At 53.9% G+C, this 17,604-nt stretch overlaps 1 protein-coding gene across 6 annotated transcripts in view; it reads right to left on the bottom strand.

Annotated features, from left to right (window-relative positions):
- Nucleotides 1-17,604, bottom strand: part of Ppfia4 (PTPRF interacting protein alpha 4) — a 46,549-nt gene that overhangs the window by 20,472 nt on the left and 8,473 nt on the right. For 5 of the 6 annotated variants that reach the window (XR_002383453.2, XR_002383455.2, XM_040739032.1 and 2 more), the window contains exons 2-18: nucleotides 14,773-15,410; nucleotides 11,691-11,792; nucleotides 11,220-11,384; nucleotides 10,875-10,949; nucleotides 10,566-10,655; nucleotides 9,858-10,049; nucleotides 9,411-9,557; nucleotides 9,025-9,159; nucleotides 7,278-7,361; nucleotides 6,872-7,003; nucleotides 5,806-5,897; nucleotides 3,850-3,958; nucleotides 2,515-2,726; nucleotides 1,179-1,419; nucleotides 781-816; nucleotides 439-572; nucleotides 7-170 (exon numbers count right to left, since the gene is read on the bottom strand). Coding sequence is in view for 3 of the 6 variants with exons in the window: in XM_040739032.1 (XP_040594966.1) it covers nucleotides 7-170; nucleotides 439-572; nucleotides 781-816; nucleotides 1,179-1,419; nucleotides 2,515-2,726; nucleotides 3,850-3,958; nucleotides 5,806-5,897; nucleotides 6,872-7,003; nucleotides 7,278-7,361; nucleotides 9,025-9,159; nucleotides 9,411-9,557; nucleotides 9,858-10,049; nucleotides 10,566-10,655; nucleotides 10,875-10,949; nucleotides 11,220-11,384; nucleotides 11,691-11,792; nucleotides 14,773-15,006 (2,344 nt within the window). In the remaining 3 variants the exon portion in view is untranslated. The remainder of the gene's footprint in view (nucleotides 1-6; nucleotides 171-438; nucleotides 573-780; nucleotides 817-1,178; nucleotides 1,420-2,514; nucleotides 2,727-3,849; nucleotides 3,959-5,805; nucleotides 5,898-6,871; nucleotides 7,004-7,277; nucleotides 7,362-9,024; nucleotides 9,160-9,410; nucleotides 9,558-9,857; nucleotides 10,050-10,565; nucleotides 10,656-10,874; nucleotides 10,950-11,219; nucleotides 11,385-11,690; nucleotides 11,793-14,772; nucleotides 15,411-17,604) is intronic. The other variant, XR_005874356.1, reaches the window with a different exon arrangement.

The raw sequence follows: 17,604 nt of genomic DNA, 5'->3' as shown, positions 1-17,604 counted from the left end.
AGAGACCATGGCCTGTGGCATCCCGACTCAGCTGGATCAGCCTGCCCTTCTCCTTCTTCCCAAACAGGCGGCCAATGGATGACTTGATGCCCTTGCGCTTGGCACCCTTGTGCAGCGAGTCCTGGCTGCTGTTGCTGCTGCTGGGGTTGCTGTCTTGACCCTCCAAGGCACTACAGTATGACAGGCGGGAGGGAGTGGATAAGAAGAGATACACTTCAATTACAGTAAGAGAGTTCAGGAAGGGGTTAAGTATCAGCGCTGGGGTGGGTGGGGGTGAGGGAGCGTGACGACCAAAGCAGGTGACCAAGGAAGATGTGGGAACATCCACGCCTGATGGTGTCCCAGAGAGAAATGAAGCCGTCAAGCACCTGTAGCAGGTGAGATGCAGCCCCTCAGAGGCTGTGGGACAAAGACCAGACTGCAGCCTGCCCCATTTACCTCTTGCCTTCGTCTTGACTCAGGGCTGACTGGCCAAGCTTCTCTAGCCGCAGCGTCCTGGGTGAGGAAGGAGGAGAAGTCTCACATTTTATGGTGGCTTTATCCTCTCGGTTCTCTTCCCGAGACACTGGCGACTGAACAGACAGTGGGGTTGTCAGGGGGTAGAGGGAGAGAGCAGGGGAGCCTGCCTACCCAGCCCAGCCAAGGCAGAGATCGGAGAACAGTAGAGAGGCCCTGTGGCTTCTCAAGGTCAACTCAGACCCCAGGGCTGGGGGCAGAAGCCCAGAGGGGAGGGCCTGGGAGCCGTAACCCGCTAGTATCTGGGTACCAGGAAGTACTCACCAGCAGCTTCCTCCTATGTTTTCTTAGGTCGCTGGGCTGAAAAAGAGAAAGAGGAAAGGGCGAGCCTGCTTAGGGTGACAGAAGAGGAGTCAAGGGCTCACACCAGCCTGGAAAATGTACCACAGCAAACGGAGAACCTGGAAAGATAAATCATGGCTCCCTCTGAAGAAGAGTAAGCAGCTGGACAATGGGCATGGCTCTAACCTTCTGTGGTCATCCAAGGGAGGGAGCAGAGAAGTTACAAACCCTCTCCTACCCAGAAAGGCATCCTGGTGACCTAGTATGCCATGTCATGGGAAAAGGGTGCCAGAGGGTTGGAGAGAGATCAGGCCTCCCGTGTAAACTCCCCAGCACAGGCCTAGGGTTCACAGGGCCTCTCGATCGGTGCACAGACTCACCAGGGTCATGACCCCCATTCGGTCCAGATCCTGGGCAGCACTTCGAGACGTGAGCTTGGGTGTGGAGCGGCCGCTGAGTGGAGGGGATGCACTGGCCAGGGACAGGGCAGTCAGAGAGGTGGGAATGGAGCCGCGCTTGCGAAGCTGTGTCAGGTTGAGGGCCTCCATGCTGCCACTGGTCACACGGGTCTCAATTTCCTCGGCACGAAGCTCAGTGGACTCTTTCTCCTCCTGGATCATCCTGCAGGGCAACAAACCAGACCCGACCGTTAGCTCAGAAGACCAAGCGGAGGCGTTGCTAGGTGCCGCCACCTTGGTACCAAAGGTGGGCGATACCCACAGGCCCCACCTTCCCAGCTGAGCAAACGCCATTTCTGGGAAGGAGGCACTGTGCTAATGCACTATAATGAACTCAGTGGGCATCCCTGACCTGCACTAGCTACAGGAGTGACCTTGAGCATTTTCTCAACAGACACCATTATTGGACTCATCTTTGTCAGGGGAGACCAAACAGGGAAACAGGGAGATGGTGTGTCGTGCCTGGAGGCACTCAAAGAGAGGTGTGCACACACATTCACACACACTGATAGAGAGATGGTGACTATGCTTCAAAGAGAGGGACGTGTCCTCACTCTGAGAGGACACCTTTCCCACCCTGGAGCTGTTTAGATGCCCTTTTTCTTTGGGAAAAAAGGTGGTTGTGAGCAGGAACTGCAGCTGCCCCTACAGTTTTACTCTGCAGAGTTGAACACGGGGGTCTTGTATTGGCCTGTGTGCCTTGATGCTGACTCCTCAAATTTGAAAGTCCGACCTCATCAGCCTGTCAACTTCACCTCACTGCATGACAGTGACAGAAAGAAGCTCATTAAAAAGGTAGGATACGCTTAGGGTTTTGACAACTTTCCCCTGTCTCTGACGTCTCCTTAGAGATGAAAGGCATGGCACTAGGGAGTTTCTGCCTCAATCTGGATCCTGGTTCATCCACTTAATATGTGGCTTTGAACAAGTCACTAGACCCCTCCCAGATGACCATAACATTGACGAAGCTCCCTCCCTTAGCTGGCTTTGTTGCAGCCAAACTGAATACCAGGAGCACAGACAGTTCCATCTTCCTGAATCCAGCAATTCCTGGGCTAGAGAGGAGACATGTCACCTAGAGTCATCTGTAGCCCTGCCCCTCTGGGGTCAGGATTAGTCTAAACCCTTGCCTGATGCCACAGAGCATCCCTGACTATGGCCCTAAGCTGTAAGAAGGGACGGGAGCCGATACTTACTCTGGGTGTCCCAACACAAAGGCCCATCCTCCCAGGCACTGCAAGCCTCGCCCCTATCCCACCTGATCTCCTGGTTGATGGCATCCAGCTGCTCCTGCAGCATCATGGCCAGTGTCTGGGCATCAGAGTGGCCACCAGGTGAGACGACATCAACTTGAGTGCCCACCAAGCCCCCGGGTTCATCCTCGTCCACATCAGAGATCTCAGGGTCACTGTCAAAGGCAGTGGTGGTGGTAGTGGCCAACACCCCTGGCAGCGGTGATGGCTTCCAGTCCTTAGCAAACAAAAGGAGCAGCAATAAGATCCCCAGATAGCCAGGCAGTAGGACCCTGCCTACCTTCATCCCATACTGAAAAATGGCCAGAGAGGGCTCTAACACACTCTCGCTGACCCAAGGCCCCAGTGTCCCCCTCGGGGTTATGTTCTAGCTGCTATCTCCTTTGCAAGGAGCTCCTGGTTGTAAACAGCAGAGTAAAGTCAGGAGGGGTAGAAAAGAAAGAGGCCTTCAGACTGTGATCAGATTTGCCTGCCTTCCTACATGCCTCTCTTCCTCCCTACATGCCTCTCTGCCTGCCTCCCTACATACCTGCCTCCCTCCAAGCTCTCCAGCTGCCTACCTCCCTACATGTCCACCTGCATGCCTGCTTTCTCTTTTATTCTCTCGTCCCTCCTTCCCTCCCTCCCTCCCTTCCTTCCCATGGGGATTTGCCATGTTGCTCCAAATGGCTCACAATCCTCCTGCCTCAGCCTTCCAAGTATACTAACACACCTACACATCAAATTTAGAGGTCAAGACAAATTTTCCCCCATCAGATTAGGTGTTCCCTCCTTGTCCATCCATGCCTTCTAGAGTTCTAGAACATACAAGGATTAACAATTGGAGGGCAGTGGCTCTCCTCTGCTCTTTATCTTGTTTCGCCGCCTACCCCCCACCCATCTCCCTGGGACAGCTCAGAAACTGGCAGCTGCTTCTCAGGTGCCATTCCCCAGGGCCAGTTAATCTGTCATCTCTCCCTCCTCTCCACTATAAGCCATGATTTTGTTCCAGGAAGCTTGTTAATTCCATTTTACCCCTGCCACCCCCCCCCCTTGGCCACCAGAAATGAACAGTGCACACCCAGGCACACGCACACATGCTGTAGTGGGGGCCTCAGGGACCACTGGCCCTCTTCCACCCCTACCTCTTGCCCCCCAGGAGGCTGAGGCAAGGGGGGATGACAGCTGTTGCAGCTGACAAGAGCCCCAACTCCAAGGCTGCAGCTGTCATTAACAAGGGACAAGGCTGGGCAAGGCTTTGCACCACACGCCAGTCGTCTGTGTAACTGGAGCCAGACACACGGCCGAACTAACCCCAAATTCCCCAGGGAGACCCACACACACATCCCTCCACCCCTTACCTTGGCAGAATCTTCCCTCAGCACTGTATAGCGCCGATGCAGACTTGGGGGTGCGTGTGTGGCTGTGCTCAGAGAGAACCGCACATCTGATGCGCTGCCCACGTGCGACCTTGAGTGGCAAGAGGGAAAAGATAAGCCCTGAAGATTGATGGCCCCAGCTTACACTTAGAGGGCCCAGCGACTGGGGAATGACCAGTTTGGAGAGAAGCGGTCTGGGACACAGCTGTCCCAAACATCAGAAGAGCTGCCATGGGAGCACACAAGGCCCCACTTATGCTCTGGTGCTCAGGGGTCAACTGACCCAGGGGAAAAGCTATACGGAGCTGTGGCCCATTTTTCACAAGTAGGATCTTCTCCAGGCAAGAAGTAGATTAGGATGCTTTCAAAAAGCTGAGCTCCCTGTCAGAGTGACATTCAAGTAGAGGACCTCAGGCTTTGTGACAGCAGCCACGCAGGAGGGCTCTTGGCCTGGGGGATGAAAAGGAATCCAAAGAGAGGAGTGCTAAGAGCCTTTAACTCTGGGGGCTTTGTTTCTCGGTCTTCTCTCTAGCAACTCTCTCCAGGTTTCCTGATAATCTGAGCCGAACACCTGGCTAACATTCAACCCTGATGTGCCATCTGCATCCCCAGGAAGATTTGGAGAACCTTGAAGCTACATCACAGGTTCAGGTTACAGAATCCATTCTGGCTGCCCCACGTGTAAAATCCAGGCACAAGAGTTTATGGTCCCAGGAACAGTGTCTGGGTTATCTAGAAGCCTCCTTTGTGATACTTCCTACTCTGTGTTCTCAGCTCAGAAACCTTGATGGCGTCTAATACAGAGAAGCAACAGAGCCTACAATCTATGCCATGTTCCTGGAAAGACGGAGCACCTAGGCAGCTCCCCAACCTCAGTTCTGAGAAGAATCTAGTGATTCTACAGGCAAAGCCAAGAATTCCCAGTCAGCAAGGAAAGCAAGCAGTAGCAAAGGGCTTGGTGTGCTCATTCGTTGAGGGCCTGCTCCATCTGGTCAACCAGCAGGGAAGGAGAAATTAGGACTATCCTAACTCCCTTCTCTCCATCCCCCTCCTTATACAAGAGCAGAATTCCTGGCAAACTTACATGGCTACCACCTCAGACCTCCAGAGGCCTCTCACCTCCAGCCCAGCATCCTTTTCCCTCTCTGAAACACTGCCCATCCACACATACATGTATATTTCTCCTAACTGCCTTCCTAATAGCGAATGCCAGCTTCCCTGAGACATCAAGAGCACTGACTGAAGGGAACAGCGTGTCTAAGAGACTCCGATTTACAGAGACAGCCAGGAGCCAAGAACATGTAGCAGTGGTCCTCATCCTACCTCGCTGAGCTAAGAAGTGAGTTCAATGCCAACTGCTTCACAAAGTGTGGCTGCAAGCCCCACTCACCATGCCTTACAATGCTTTCGGGTAAGGGGATGCCACGGCCACAGGAGTAACACGGCATCTCTACTCCCAACAGGAAGGAGAGTTTGCTGCCCCATTCTACTCTCCCTGATGTCTCTCTGTCCACTGTCTCCTACTTGAATGTGGGTGGTCCTGGGCTCTCAACAGCAATCCTAAAAATGGTCTCTCAAAAGAACTACAGTAGGTGGTGAACTCTACAGAGGGCCCTGTGGGATAGGGGAGAGCATGTAGCTCAGCGAACCTTTCAAGGGTGTATCGTGTATGCACTTGTGCACGCGTGCAGCCTCTGGCAAGGAGCCAGGAAGCACCGCCTACTCCCAGAGCAGAGAACCATTGATTCCTTGCCTTTCAGCGCCGCCTAGAGGACATGTGCTCCCTTCCTAAGTGCCCACATGAGCTGAAGGACTGGCCAAGCGCTCCGAGCCCATTTCCCATCCTGAATAGAAGGCAGTGTATTGGTGAGGGATCTCCTTTCAGAAGGTCCATCCAGGACCATAACCCAGCATGCACTGAATCCCCCACTCTAGTACCTGGAGTGGACGCCATCCACAAACGGCCCCCCTCGACCCTTCAGCTGGTCCACCTCTTGGCGCAGCTTCTCAATCTCCTCAGACAGGCGTCCCTGTGCCAGGCAGACCAGGGTGGGACGGGGCCAGGGAGGGGCAGGGAGGGAAGAGTGGAAGTCAGAGAGGGGCGCAGAGGGCAACAGAGTTGGGGACAGTAGAAGAATGCACTGCAAAGTCCACAGCCAGGGGCCACAGATGACATCAAAGAAAAGAGGTGTGACTGGAAGATGAGCAGAGAGTGGCAAGGGGCCAGGCCGGAAGTGGACCCAACCCAGAGAAAAGTGCTACAGCCAGCTGAACCCTCGACACCAGACAAATGCAAGGCAAACGAAGCCAAGCAGCAGCGTGTGGTGACCAGGCTATTGTGCCACACACGGCTAAGGACAAATTCCCAGCGTGTAGGACCCTTTCCTTACAGACACCAGATTCTTCGGTGGGCCCAGAGTCTGAGCCAACGCTGTGGCCTAGGTCCATGGCCTCCATTTCTCTAGCCTCTGTATGGATAAAGTGCATGTATGGTCTGCAGCTACTGTGTTGGGCAACAGTGGAGGGCAATGGCAAAGTGTGCGCATGAACTGAGAGAAGCCAGCATAGAGCAACTGTGTGGCCACCAGGCACTGTGCTTGGGGCCTCCCTCGCACACAGGCAGGGTAGGCAGCAGCTGGGTACTTTGTGGCAGTGCAGCTCTTCTATGTCATGCTGGGAGCTCTCCAACTCCTGGACCAGTGTGTTCTGAGGGAGAGCAGCTGTGAGCCAGGGGCCCTGACTGGCCAGTGACCCCACTCTCAGCCTGCCTCTCCAGGACAGCATGGCCCTCCCTGGCCAGCAACGCTCCTGCTTTCCTCAGCCGTGACCCAGGTGGCCTTTTACCCTGTGCTTTTATATACCCCACCACCTCCAGCAACCACACACGCTAACTGCCACGTCTCAATCCCACTCCAGTCAACTGGGCTCCACCTTGACTCAGCCCTTTCAGGCAGCCACAGCCTCATGCTCACCCTGCCCACCCAGCCTACCCAAGACCCCTCACCTTCTCCTCCAGGGCAGCCATGCGTTCCTTGAGGTGGAGCTGCAGGCGCTCGTTGGACTCGCTAAGCAGCCGGTCCACGGTGTCTGACAGCCTCTTGTTGTGATCTTCGTTCATCTTCTCCCGCTGACGCACCTGCACAGCCCGCTCATCTTATACTAGGCCATCTCAAGGCTTTTCACCACCCTCCTCCAGAACCATCCATTTCCACCTGGTTTCTATGCCTATCGCTTGTCCCCTTATCTGCCCTCTGGGACTCTTCTCTCCAGCTCTTGAACCAGCTCCTCCCTAACTGTGAGCCACCTCCTGCCCCTGGGCAAGCTCTTCCCCTGCCCTGGCCCTTCTTCTGAGCTCCACAGACCGCCCTGGAGACAGAGAGGAGGCCAAGATGAGTGACGGGCATCCTCACCCTTGCCAGCTCCTGGTTCTTCTCCTCCAGCTGCCCTTCCAGCTGCCGCAGATGTTCCTCAATGTTGCCGTGACGTTCCTCGGCCTAGGTGCAGGGACAGTCAGTCATCTTGGAGGTCTTTGTTCCTTCTGCTCAGGCCCCATTTGCCACACACCCTGGTGTCAAGGTGGTCTTGGGGACCAGGGTCACAGGTGCTACAAAAACCGAGCTCTCTCCTATCATCTTGGAGCAGAACTGTTGTCTCCTTTTCCCATTTCCTTCCTGCTCAGAGCTAACTTTAAAACTTATGCCCACTGGATCTTCACAGGGTCTAAAGGAATAATCCATGGTAAACATGGAAGTACAGTAAGGATGCCATACGCTGGCCTCACTGTGGCTGTTACCTTTACTACTAAACAAGCCCAGGTGGAAAGTTCTCCCTTCCTGGCCGTCATCTCCAGAGATGGAAACCCTGCCGTGTCTGTTGACAAGGTACCCAGAACTTTGCATCTCTTACAGTCAGGAAACCCTTCCTTAAAACCCTCCTGCTATGACTCACTTGAACACATTACTCACTTCAGCCCACCCCTTCTTGTCAGTTTTTGCTCAGCATCCCACACACAACATCCTCTACTGTAACTTAAATCTAGTGCCCCACTCTAGGTCTGGAAAGACCATGGTGACTACCCTAGCCAACTCCACCATCACAGAGATCAGGACACTGCGGCCCAGTTGGGGAGAGGTCATAGAGTCTGTCAGTGACAGGGGCAGATGGGGTCCCAGGTCTTCAGAGGCACAGTCAAGACTGTGAGTCCTGTCCTTGGAGGGCCATCTGCCCCACTGGAAGTCTCTAAACTTCAGGCTCTGGGTCAAGCGTTCATGCTCAAGGTTCCTTCTTCCCCAGGGTTTGGAGGTAGCCACAGTCATCACACATCAGTGCCACCTCCAGAGCTTCCCACCAATCAAGACTCCGAAATTCTTTGATTACACTACCATATGTCTAGGTCCACGCATTTCCTTCTCTCTTCCAAAGCCCACTGGTTTCCAGCCTGCATGTCTCTCAGAGATCATTGCTCCACAAAGGCACCTCTCCATTAGGTAAAATTATATCCACCTTTGATTCATTTTAAGCTACCAGAGATGGTCTCTATGTCTAGAATGCTCAATTCTTCAATTTCTTTCAAAAGAAAGATGTGCTCAGCCTAAAATTCTACCTGCTTCCCCTTCAGGGACACACAGATTTTGATGGTATCTCCTCTTGGATTTCATCTTTCCAGAGATGAAAATCCTAAAGCCTCAAACAAAAAGATGTATCCATCAGAATGGTATAAATAATGATATAAGTACTCTGCATCCTTGTAGTGGTTTCTCCTTAAAGGACTCTCCCTAAACCGAGTGATGGTACATGTCTTTAATCCCAGCTCTTGGGAGGCAGAGGCAGGCGGATCTCTGCGATTTTGAGACCAGCCTGGTCTACAGAGTGAGTTCCAGGACAGCCAGAGCTACACAGAGAAACCCTGTATCGAAAAGGGAGGTGGGGGAGTTGGGAGTGGGGGGGGGCAGTTCTGCCTTGAGAGGTAATGGGGGGCAAGGATTACTCTTCCAACTGAGAGAGACAAAAGGTAGTGTGCTTCATGATGTCTCACACTGAGGACCAACTCCCTGGCCCCAGCCTGATGCGGCTCCCACGCTCCTCAACCCTGCCTGGCCCCACAAGAACCTAGGACACAGGAGATGGTAGAGGACCTCAGGCCCCTGGTCCACTTGCCTTGGTGAGGGCTGCAATTCTCTGAGCCAGCTCAGCCTCCACCTCCGGCAGAGTCTCTGCCTTGCGCATCGTCTGCTGTAGCTTCTGCTCTGCCACTTCCAGAAGCTCCTGCAGGTGCCGGGCCTTCTCCTCACACTGGCCGTACAGAGAAGAAAGCAAGTCAAGACGGAGTGCTAGGTCCACCCCCATCACCAAGCCTCAGCAGGGAGCAGGTGACCGACCAAAACAATCTTGGTTCTTTTCTGTCCAAGGTGCCTGACTTTCTTTTTCCCAAATGGACCTGTAAGATCCCCAGGGCTCCTAGGCCACCAACAAATAGTTTCCACATGACCATCAGGACCCCAGGGTCAGGTACCATGTCACCGCCCTCCACCTGCAGGAGTTACCTGGCGGTGCAGGGACTCCTTGTTGGCCAGCTCATTCTCTAGTTTGTCATTGAGGTCATGGATGGACGTGGCTTCTCGCTGGGCAGCCAAGTAGCGCTTCTCCAGTGTGGTAATTCTCTCTTCCATGTCCTCCTTCTGAGCCAGAGCCTGGGTAGAGCAGAGGGTATGGGAAGAAAGGTCACCAGCCTTTCCCTGCCCGTCTCAGATCTGCACCTCCGGGACTAGCACCTGGCTGCCGTAGCCCAGAAAGGGCCGCGATCTGTACTCCTCTTGTCAGTTTCTGGCCCTGCCCCAACCCTCCCCTCTTCCTCCTCACACGGGACCCTGCCAAGTGTTCAGTCTAACCCTCCCCAGCTGTGCCTGGACCTCTTTTCACACCCTCCCCAGTGCCAACACCTGTACCCAGTCGGACGCGATTACTGAGAGCAGGCCTGGGCCCCTGCCCACCTCTCGCAGGTCCCGCTGATGCTTGCTGCTCAGTTCCTCGGACTTGATGAGGTCTCGGCGGGCTGTACCCAGGTCCTCCTCAAGTTCAGTCACAGTTGCACTCAGGGTGACCAGCCGCTCACGGGCCTGGCTCAGCTCATAGTTCTGCTTCTCCAACAGTCCTTGTAGCTCTTCCACCCGGCCAGTGTCCTCCTCCAGGGACAGCGAACCATCAGCCAAAGAGGCAGGGAATCCCACACCCCACCCTGCTCCATCCCAGGGAGGCTGGGAGAAAGGAATGCATGCCCACAGGTCATAGCTCTGCCCCCACATTAGAGCTCAGGTCCAGGTCCTCTTTCTTCCCACCGAGCCTAGTAGCTCACTCCTGATAATGGACGAATACCCTTGCTCTCCTGTGTTATCTCTTGTTTCTAGTTTTTCCTTTTAGCTCCACCTCTTGTAACCCAGGAAGGGGCAGATCAGGGAAAGAAAGGCTCAGAGCTAGAAGGAACCCTGCCTGACACTGGACACGCACATCATGTGCATTAGCACAAAACTGAAAATCCTTAGATTACTTTGCAAAGGAGTGAGGAGGGAAAGAGAAGTGGCAATTCTGCTGAGAACCCTAAATCTAATCTAAGCAACTTCCTACTGAACCCAGGGGGGCAGAACTTCTCATTCCTGTCTTGGGGTATGCAGGCTCCTGCTAACCAATTCCCCATTACCCACTTTCCACAGGCGTTTTGGTCCCAGTTCCATGGTCCCTTCTTCTTCTGCCACTCCATCCCGAGCTCCTGCCCCCTGCTGCAGGGCAGATACCTATAGGACACAGCCCCAACCCCACCCCCCAAAAAACCAGTAAGTCAAAGATGAGACTTCCGGCACATTCCATGCCTCCTGGGAAGACATGCCTGGCCTAGCTTCAACCCCTGGCCCCCAGTCGGGGCAGGCAGAACTCTGAGGAGGGGCACAGTGAAGCAAAGAGGGTAGGTAACCAGTTGGGTGTCTCGGAGCTGCAAACCCAGCCAGGCAGCTTACCTGCTGGTGAGCTCCTGCCAGCTGCTCCTCCAAGGTGGTGACGCGCTCTAGTGCTGCCCGGAGCCGTTCTCGAACCTACCCAGGGTAGGGGGAGATGGAGGAAGAAAGCTATCCCCACAGAACTCAGGCTGGGGCAGCATAGACTTGGTCTGTTACTGTCAGGCATAGGGCCTGTGGAGAGGCAAAGGTTCAGGAGAGAACCTAGTAGGACTGGAAACTAGGCCAGTGGTGGGAGGGGCTCTGGAAGACGAGTTCCCTAACAGCGGGTGCTGAGAGCCCAGGAAGGAGCGCAGGTGACTCGGGGAAGCCTGGATAGACTGGGAGAAGGGCGGAGCGGGTGGGTACCTTCTCATCCAGGGCCTTGTGGTGTTCAAATAGTGACTTGAGAGCCTTCAGCACCTCCACCTCACTGGAGACACCCGAAGGTGACTGGGCCTGGCGCTTTACCACCGTCATCCGCAATGACCGTTCATGGCGGGACACCAGGCATTCCAGATGTTCCAGAAGCAGCTGGCAGAGAGCAGGGGAAGGTAGGAGGGAGGACCATGGACATGTGCCCCAAGGGCTACAAAGCAAGGCCCACAGAATCACAAAGTACAATGTCCTCAACACCAGACCCCAGCTTGGCTGCCCTGGCCTCTTCTCCAGAACTTCATCCCTGCTATGACCCAGGAACCACAAATAAGAAGCCAGTACAGGGGACTAAGAAGTCTTCCCATGGCCCCAGGATGGGAGGCAGAGCCCGTCTAGCTAAGGCATTGCCTGCTCTGTATTTAGGTCAGGGAGTGCACACACACAAGGCCACCCCTTACTTACCCTTGTATTATTCCGTTCTGCTTTCAGCTCAGATATCTCTTCCTCCCGCTCCAGAAGCTGCTCCCGACACATGCTTAGCTCCCGAGTTAAAGTGGCAAATTCCTGAAAGTCCCCCCAGACCCCACAGTTCATGGGATTCACCTCCAACTGGTGCCCTGAACACCCAAATATATGGTAGGCTTGTCTTATTTGCCCCTCACTTCTACCTGCCCACCTCCCTCAGACCCCAGCCTGTCCCCACTGCAGGGCAGGAAGCCTGCAGCTGATGTGAGCTTCTCAAGGTGAAGAACATATTAGGATTCCAGGAAACAGGACTACACAGAAATGATTAAGACACCAAGTCTGCGCTGCACGGCCTGCCTCTCCAGTCTTCAGTGGCCAGACACACTCTCCCCCCCACTCAGTCTTTGTGATTCTCCAGCAGCTCTAGCCATCTCCTTTGGAGTCGTGGAGGGCAGGCTACTCACTGCGTGTCTCGTGGAATGAGGCCCACAAAGAAACTGATGGGAGTTAAAGGAGAAAAGAAGGTGCTAGAAAGTTCACACGTGCGTGATTCCCAGGAGTTTTCTCCCACCCCGTCCCCGTGACTTTGCAAGCTGCAGATGGCCAGTGAAACAAATGGGTTGAAGGGCCCACCCACATGAGAGCAGAAGGGCACACAGCCCTGTGATGTCGGCCAGGGTTACGGTCCAGCATCTGATGGCATACACTAACTGTCCCTTCCTAGGGACAACTCTCCAAACCCCTGCTCTTCTATGAGGATGAGCAACTAGTGAGAGTGCCTGGTCTTGGAGTTCCAGGCCCATCACATTCCACTGACTTGGTGACGCCATACCATCCCAAAATCCATTTTCAGATGAATAGCAGCACCCTGTGGCCTAAACATACTATAGAGGCTGGGCCCCACCCTCCTCTGCAGCCCCCTTAAAAACCAAGAATTCACAATCACAGGAAGAATTCTCAAAGCAGTACCCCCTTGTCACTGCAGACCAGGCAAAAAGGGACAGAAGGAAGTGGCAAGGGACCAAAATGCAGAGCAGGAGAAACAGAAGGCTTCTCACCCTTGATGACTACCTTTCTATCAAGGCCACAACCAAAGTGAAGGAAAGATAACTATTTCATTATCTGGAAGCTGAAGCCTGAGTCTGATGCTGCCTTGACCCTCAGTTTACACACACACACACACACACACACACACACACACACACACACACCCTAGAGAAAGGACTTGAAGGCATGCCCACACCTCATGATACCATTCCATACCTAAAGGGCTATAATGCTCTCCTCTCCTCTGCCCCAAGCTGGGCAGCTACCTTGTCTCCCTACCCTAGGATGCTGTGCCCCCCCTTTCTAGCTCTAACCCATCTGATAGCCTGCTGCCAGGAGAATCCCCCAAAGGATAATACTGTCCACAGAGTTAAGTACAAACTCCTCCTAGTTTTCAGACTTTCCTCTCATGGCTTTTTTTCTGTGTACTCTAAGACCTAGACCACCTGTGTGTCATATTGTTTCCAAACACCCACGAAACACCTAAGCACCACACCTTCGCTGGGCAGGACTCCCTCCCCTTACATAACTCAGCCCTCTGCCACCTCCTGATAAGTTCACACTCCACTCCCAAAGGCCATCTCAACAGGGCACCATCAGATCCTTGTCAATCACTGTGTGTAGGTGATGAGAGGCACCATCAGATCCCTGTCAATCAATCACTGTGTGTAGGTGATGAGAGGCACCATCAGATCCCTGTCAATCAATCACTGTGTGTAGGTGATGAGAGACACCATCAGATCCTGTCAATCACTGTGAAGCTTCAAATGAAAAAGGTTGGGAAGACCTGGAATCAAATTTCAGCTCTCCCCCAGTCAGCTGTGTAACCTTGCATACATCACCCAGGGTTAGTGATGGGCACTATCAACTCTCCACCATGGCCCATGTTTTTAGTGATAAACCATCACAAGACTCCAGACCCCTAGGTCGAAACTCACCAATCCAGACCCAGCCCTGGTTCTCCCTGAATTTGGAGAAAGGACCTGCAGTTGAGGTTTAGGTTATGAGGCATCTCAGGGTTGCCTCTCCTAATCCAAGCAGCATCTCCACTGGCTCAGGGTGGTCTGTACAATACATCCAAACCCACCTCTTCCTGAGAAGAGGTGGAGAGGGCAGGATGGCCAAGTAGATTCCATAAGTACTGTACGTACAAACAGACAAATCTCAGCCTCCCTGGACCCGGTGACTGGGCAGACTGCACCTTCTCTCACAAGCTACAGGATAACTCATGCTTCTGTTCTGACTCCAGCCTCTATGCATCCCCACCCTACCCCACTATACCCCACCCCTGAACAGCTACCCAACTAAGCAGGAAACAACTCAGATTTCCAGAGCCCATGCAGTGAAGTAGAAATAAAACAGAGAACAAGACAATGTCTTGGGGGTCAGGGTTCACAACCCTCCTGCTGCAATATGCAACTGACTGATCCCCCTAGGCTTTGGTTTCCTCCTTGGTAGAACAGAGTGACAGCTTCATCGTGAGAATCTGTTGAGATAATCGCTACAGAATGCCTGGCCCACAGAAGGTGCACGGTAAATGGTGGTTAAGTTTTAGCTACTGGAGGTGTTGAAGACCACGGAACGGGATGCAAGGCACCTGGCTTTGAGGTTCAGCTTGGCCTACAGTCGTCTGTGTGAGGTCTCTTGTTTTCATCTGCATGGGAGGGAAACTGGAAAAGACAGTCACTAAGGCTTCTCCGATCTCTGCTTTCCTTGATTCCCACTGCTGTCAACTCTCGGTCTCTGGTCAGAAAGCGGTTAGAAATGAGGTTTCTTTCCAGGTTAGGGTGCCACCTACTGGTAGTCTGGACTCCCTATTGTTGGCAGTCATTGCAGGATTTTCCTTCTGCATTCATTTCTCCAGGTAAAGCCCGTCTAGACAGTGGCACTTAGGAGGGAAAGGGTTTACATAGGAACATGGAGATAAAAATACTCCGTGAACTCCACTGTCTGGTATTCAAATAGATGAGGAATTGAAGGCACAAAGGTGTTGAATTCAAAAGAGCTGGGGAGAGAGAGCCTGTATCCTTACCTGAGGGAGGGCGGAGTTCAGGTGGCGCTGGAGCTGGTCTCGCTCATGAAGGGCATCCTGGAGCCGACTCTGTGTGGCTACCAAAGTTTCCTGACTCTCCCGAAGGGACTCCAGCAACTTCTCTCGCTCATCCAGCATGTTCACCATCAGCTGCTCAAAGTTGGCGTCGGCATCGGCACCGTGCGGGGGCCCCAGGGGGTCCCCCTCATTGATTGTGGGCATCACCTCACACATGATGGGGATGGACAGAGCCTTCTCAGCGTCAAGTCAGGGGATGGGGAGAGCTCACAGGGTTGGCACCTGCAGAAGGACCCAGGGCGTGGGTCTCAGAACAGGCAGTGCCAGGCAAGTAGACGGGTGGGTAGGGGTTTCTCCCATGGCATCAGTTGCTCTTGCTCTGAAAGAAGCCTAGGGCCTGCAGTGTCCCTGTGGAATGGAGCCAGAAGGACTGGCTTAACCTTTCGGGGCTGGGGCTGGGTGCCCTGTGTCCCCACACAAGCGGGAAGCATCGGCGTGTGGCCATGACAGGCTGGGCGAGCCGGGCTGGGAGGCAGCCCTTGTCTTAGACTGAGCACCAGAGCTTGGCAGCATCCCAGCTGGGTCTAGCAACACCCATGGTTTCTGGAGGGCGGTGTGGTCTGTGGGAGAAGAGAGTGCTGTGAGGACCAGCTGGAGAGAAAAGGGCATCAGGGGAGGGGCAGAAGAGGCAGGCCCCGAACCTGAGTGGGAGAGGACGGGGTGTGGCACATGGCCCCTCTCGGGGCTTACTCACCTTGGTGGTACCTCATTAGTTTTCCCAAAGAATGCACATGCCTCCTGCCTAGCCTCTGTGCTACGGCCCCTGCCCCCCACCCCTGCAGCTGTCAGAAGTGCAGCCGCAGTGGTTCCCCACCCACGTGGCTTGCTGGCCAAATATAGAAATGATTCAGTCAGCGGTAGGGGAGCAGGCGGCAGGCTGCCCAGAGTCCTCCTGAGACCTGAAGGTGGGAGGAGAGAAAATGGGGTCTCTGTCCTGTCCCCACAGCTTCCACATCCAAGCCAAGGCAGGTACAGAAGGGGTTAAAAGGCTTAGGAGGCTGGGAGTCCCACAGAGGCTGGACTCAGATAGCACTGAAGTCTTAGAGAGGCACAGCCTGGGCACTGGGGCAGGCAGAGAGCCCTGACCTGCTAGGATGCCATAATTCAGGGATTAGGCTGGTAGTCATTGCCCACTTCTGAAGTCTGCCAAGGAGAATTCATGCAAACCTAGGAGATTCACAGCCTCCACCTCTTTGTTGGAGGGTGAATGACAGAGAAACCCCAGGTCTATCTGGGGGTGGGAATGAGAGTGTGCTTCCAGAGGGAGACCTTGTGTGAGGCAGCGTACTCATGAGTCTACTCCCTGGGTATAGTAACTCCCCACTGCTGCTGCCACCAGCAGTCACCAGCCAGGCATGAGCATATGCGCAGCCCAGGGGCTGGTATCACAGCAAAGGAAGGCTGGACATGGATACAGCTAGGAGTTTCTCTGCCTACCATCAGCTTTCAACCTCCCTGCCCAAGTGGAGACCAACATCTTCATCAGTTCTCAGACGGAGTGTCCTCTGGTGGCCCACTGGAGAAGAACTCTGAAACTGCATAAAGGCCCCCGCACAATGACACATAAGTGGTGCTGTCCTTCCTGCCTCACCCACCCCGTCTACAGACACGGGGGCAGCCTATGTCTACTTTAACAGGTAAAGATGGGCAGCTTGGAGGGTCAAGAGCCAGTATGAGGGAGAGATCAGAGACAGGCTTCTGGCAGAGCTGAATCCAATGGGGAAACAGAGTCCTAATAAAATGAGCAAAAATGGGGGACAAGGAGGAGACAGAGAAGCAGGTAGAAAACTCCAGAGTTCAGCCACAGCTGAAGCCAACACCACACACGCACACGTGCACATGTCCTCACACACACACACACACACACACACACACACACACACACACACACAGCGGGAGATGGGGTAAGAGAGGCAGAGAAGGGAACAAGGAGGAACCTAGCTAGAGCACATACACATCCTCCCAGATGGAGAAACAGACATGGACTCTTCTCATGGGGATCCTTTCTGCCAGCTGAACCAAGATGGAAAGTTGTGTTCAGGCAGGCACACTCCCTCCCCACCCCAGGGCAGCTGGGAACACCACTCTGATAAGCTGCCCTAGGGGATGCTAACAATGGCAATTCCTCCTACCCAGTGTTTCAGAGCCCTTCACCCTGAGTGTTCCAGGTTGGGAGATTGACAGGCCCAGGGCCCCGCCTTCCCTCTCCAAATTCATCAACAACAGGCTCACATTCTCTCTGCAGCCCCACATCACCCCTTAATTTTTTTCCTCAAGGGTTTGGTTTTTGGCTTTTTGGTTTGTTTTTGTTGTTGTTGTTGTTTTGGTTTGGTTTGGTTTCTTTTAGCTTGGAAGAAGAGAGAAGGCTGAGCTAAGGCCCCTTGTGTGGAAGCAATTCTGTGGACAAGAACAGCATGGAGCTCGGGGTGTGGCTCGGTGATACAGGGCTTACCTACTATACACAGGCCCTGATCTTGGGCACTAGAGAGTCTGGGGGAAACGAGATGAGGGAAGGGGAGTGGGGAGAGGGAGAATAGTCTCAGAAACAACTGCACCCTGCAGATGGCTTCAGGGCCAGATTCTTGGGCATCCTACAGTATAGCACAAAGGAAGTCTAGAGCCAGACCTGAGGACATCTGGGTGCACTTCTACCAGGATGGACTCGGGCATGGTACTACTCCTGTGGCCTGGGCTGTGAGAGGAACCTGCAACCCTTGTTTCATCTGGCTTTGGGGAGAAAGCACCCTACCATGG

Source organism: Mesocricetus auratus, unplaced genomic scaffold (genome assembly GCF_017639785.1).
Source record: "Mesocricetus auratus isolate SY011 unplaced genomic scaffold, BCM_Maur_2.0 Super-Scaffold_100676, whole genome shotgun sequence".
In the NCBI taxonomy this organism is placed as follows: Eukaryota; Metazoa; Chordata; class Mammalia; order Rodentia; family Cricetidae; genus Mesocricetus; species Mesocricetus auratus.
Note: the sequence above shows the minus strand (reverse complement) of the source record. Positions and strands in the feature narration are given on the sequence as shown.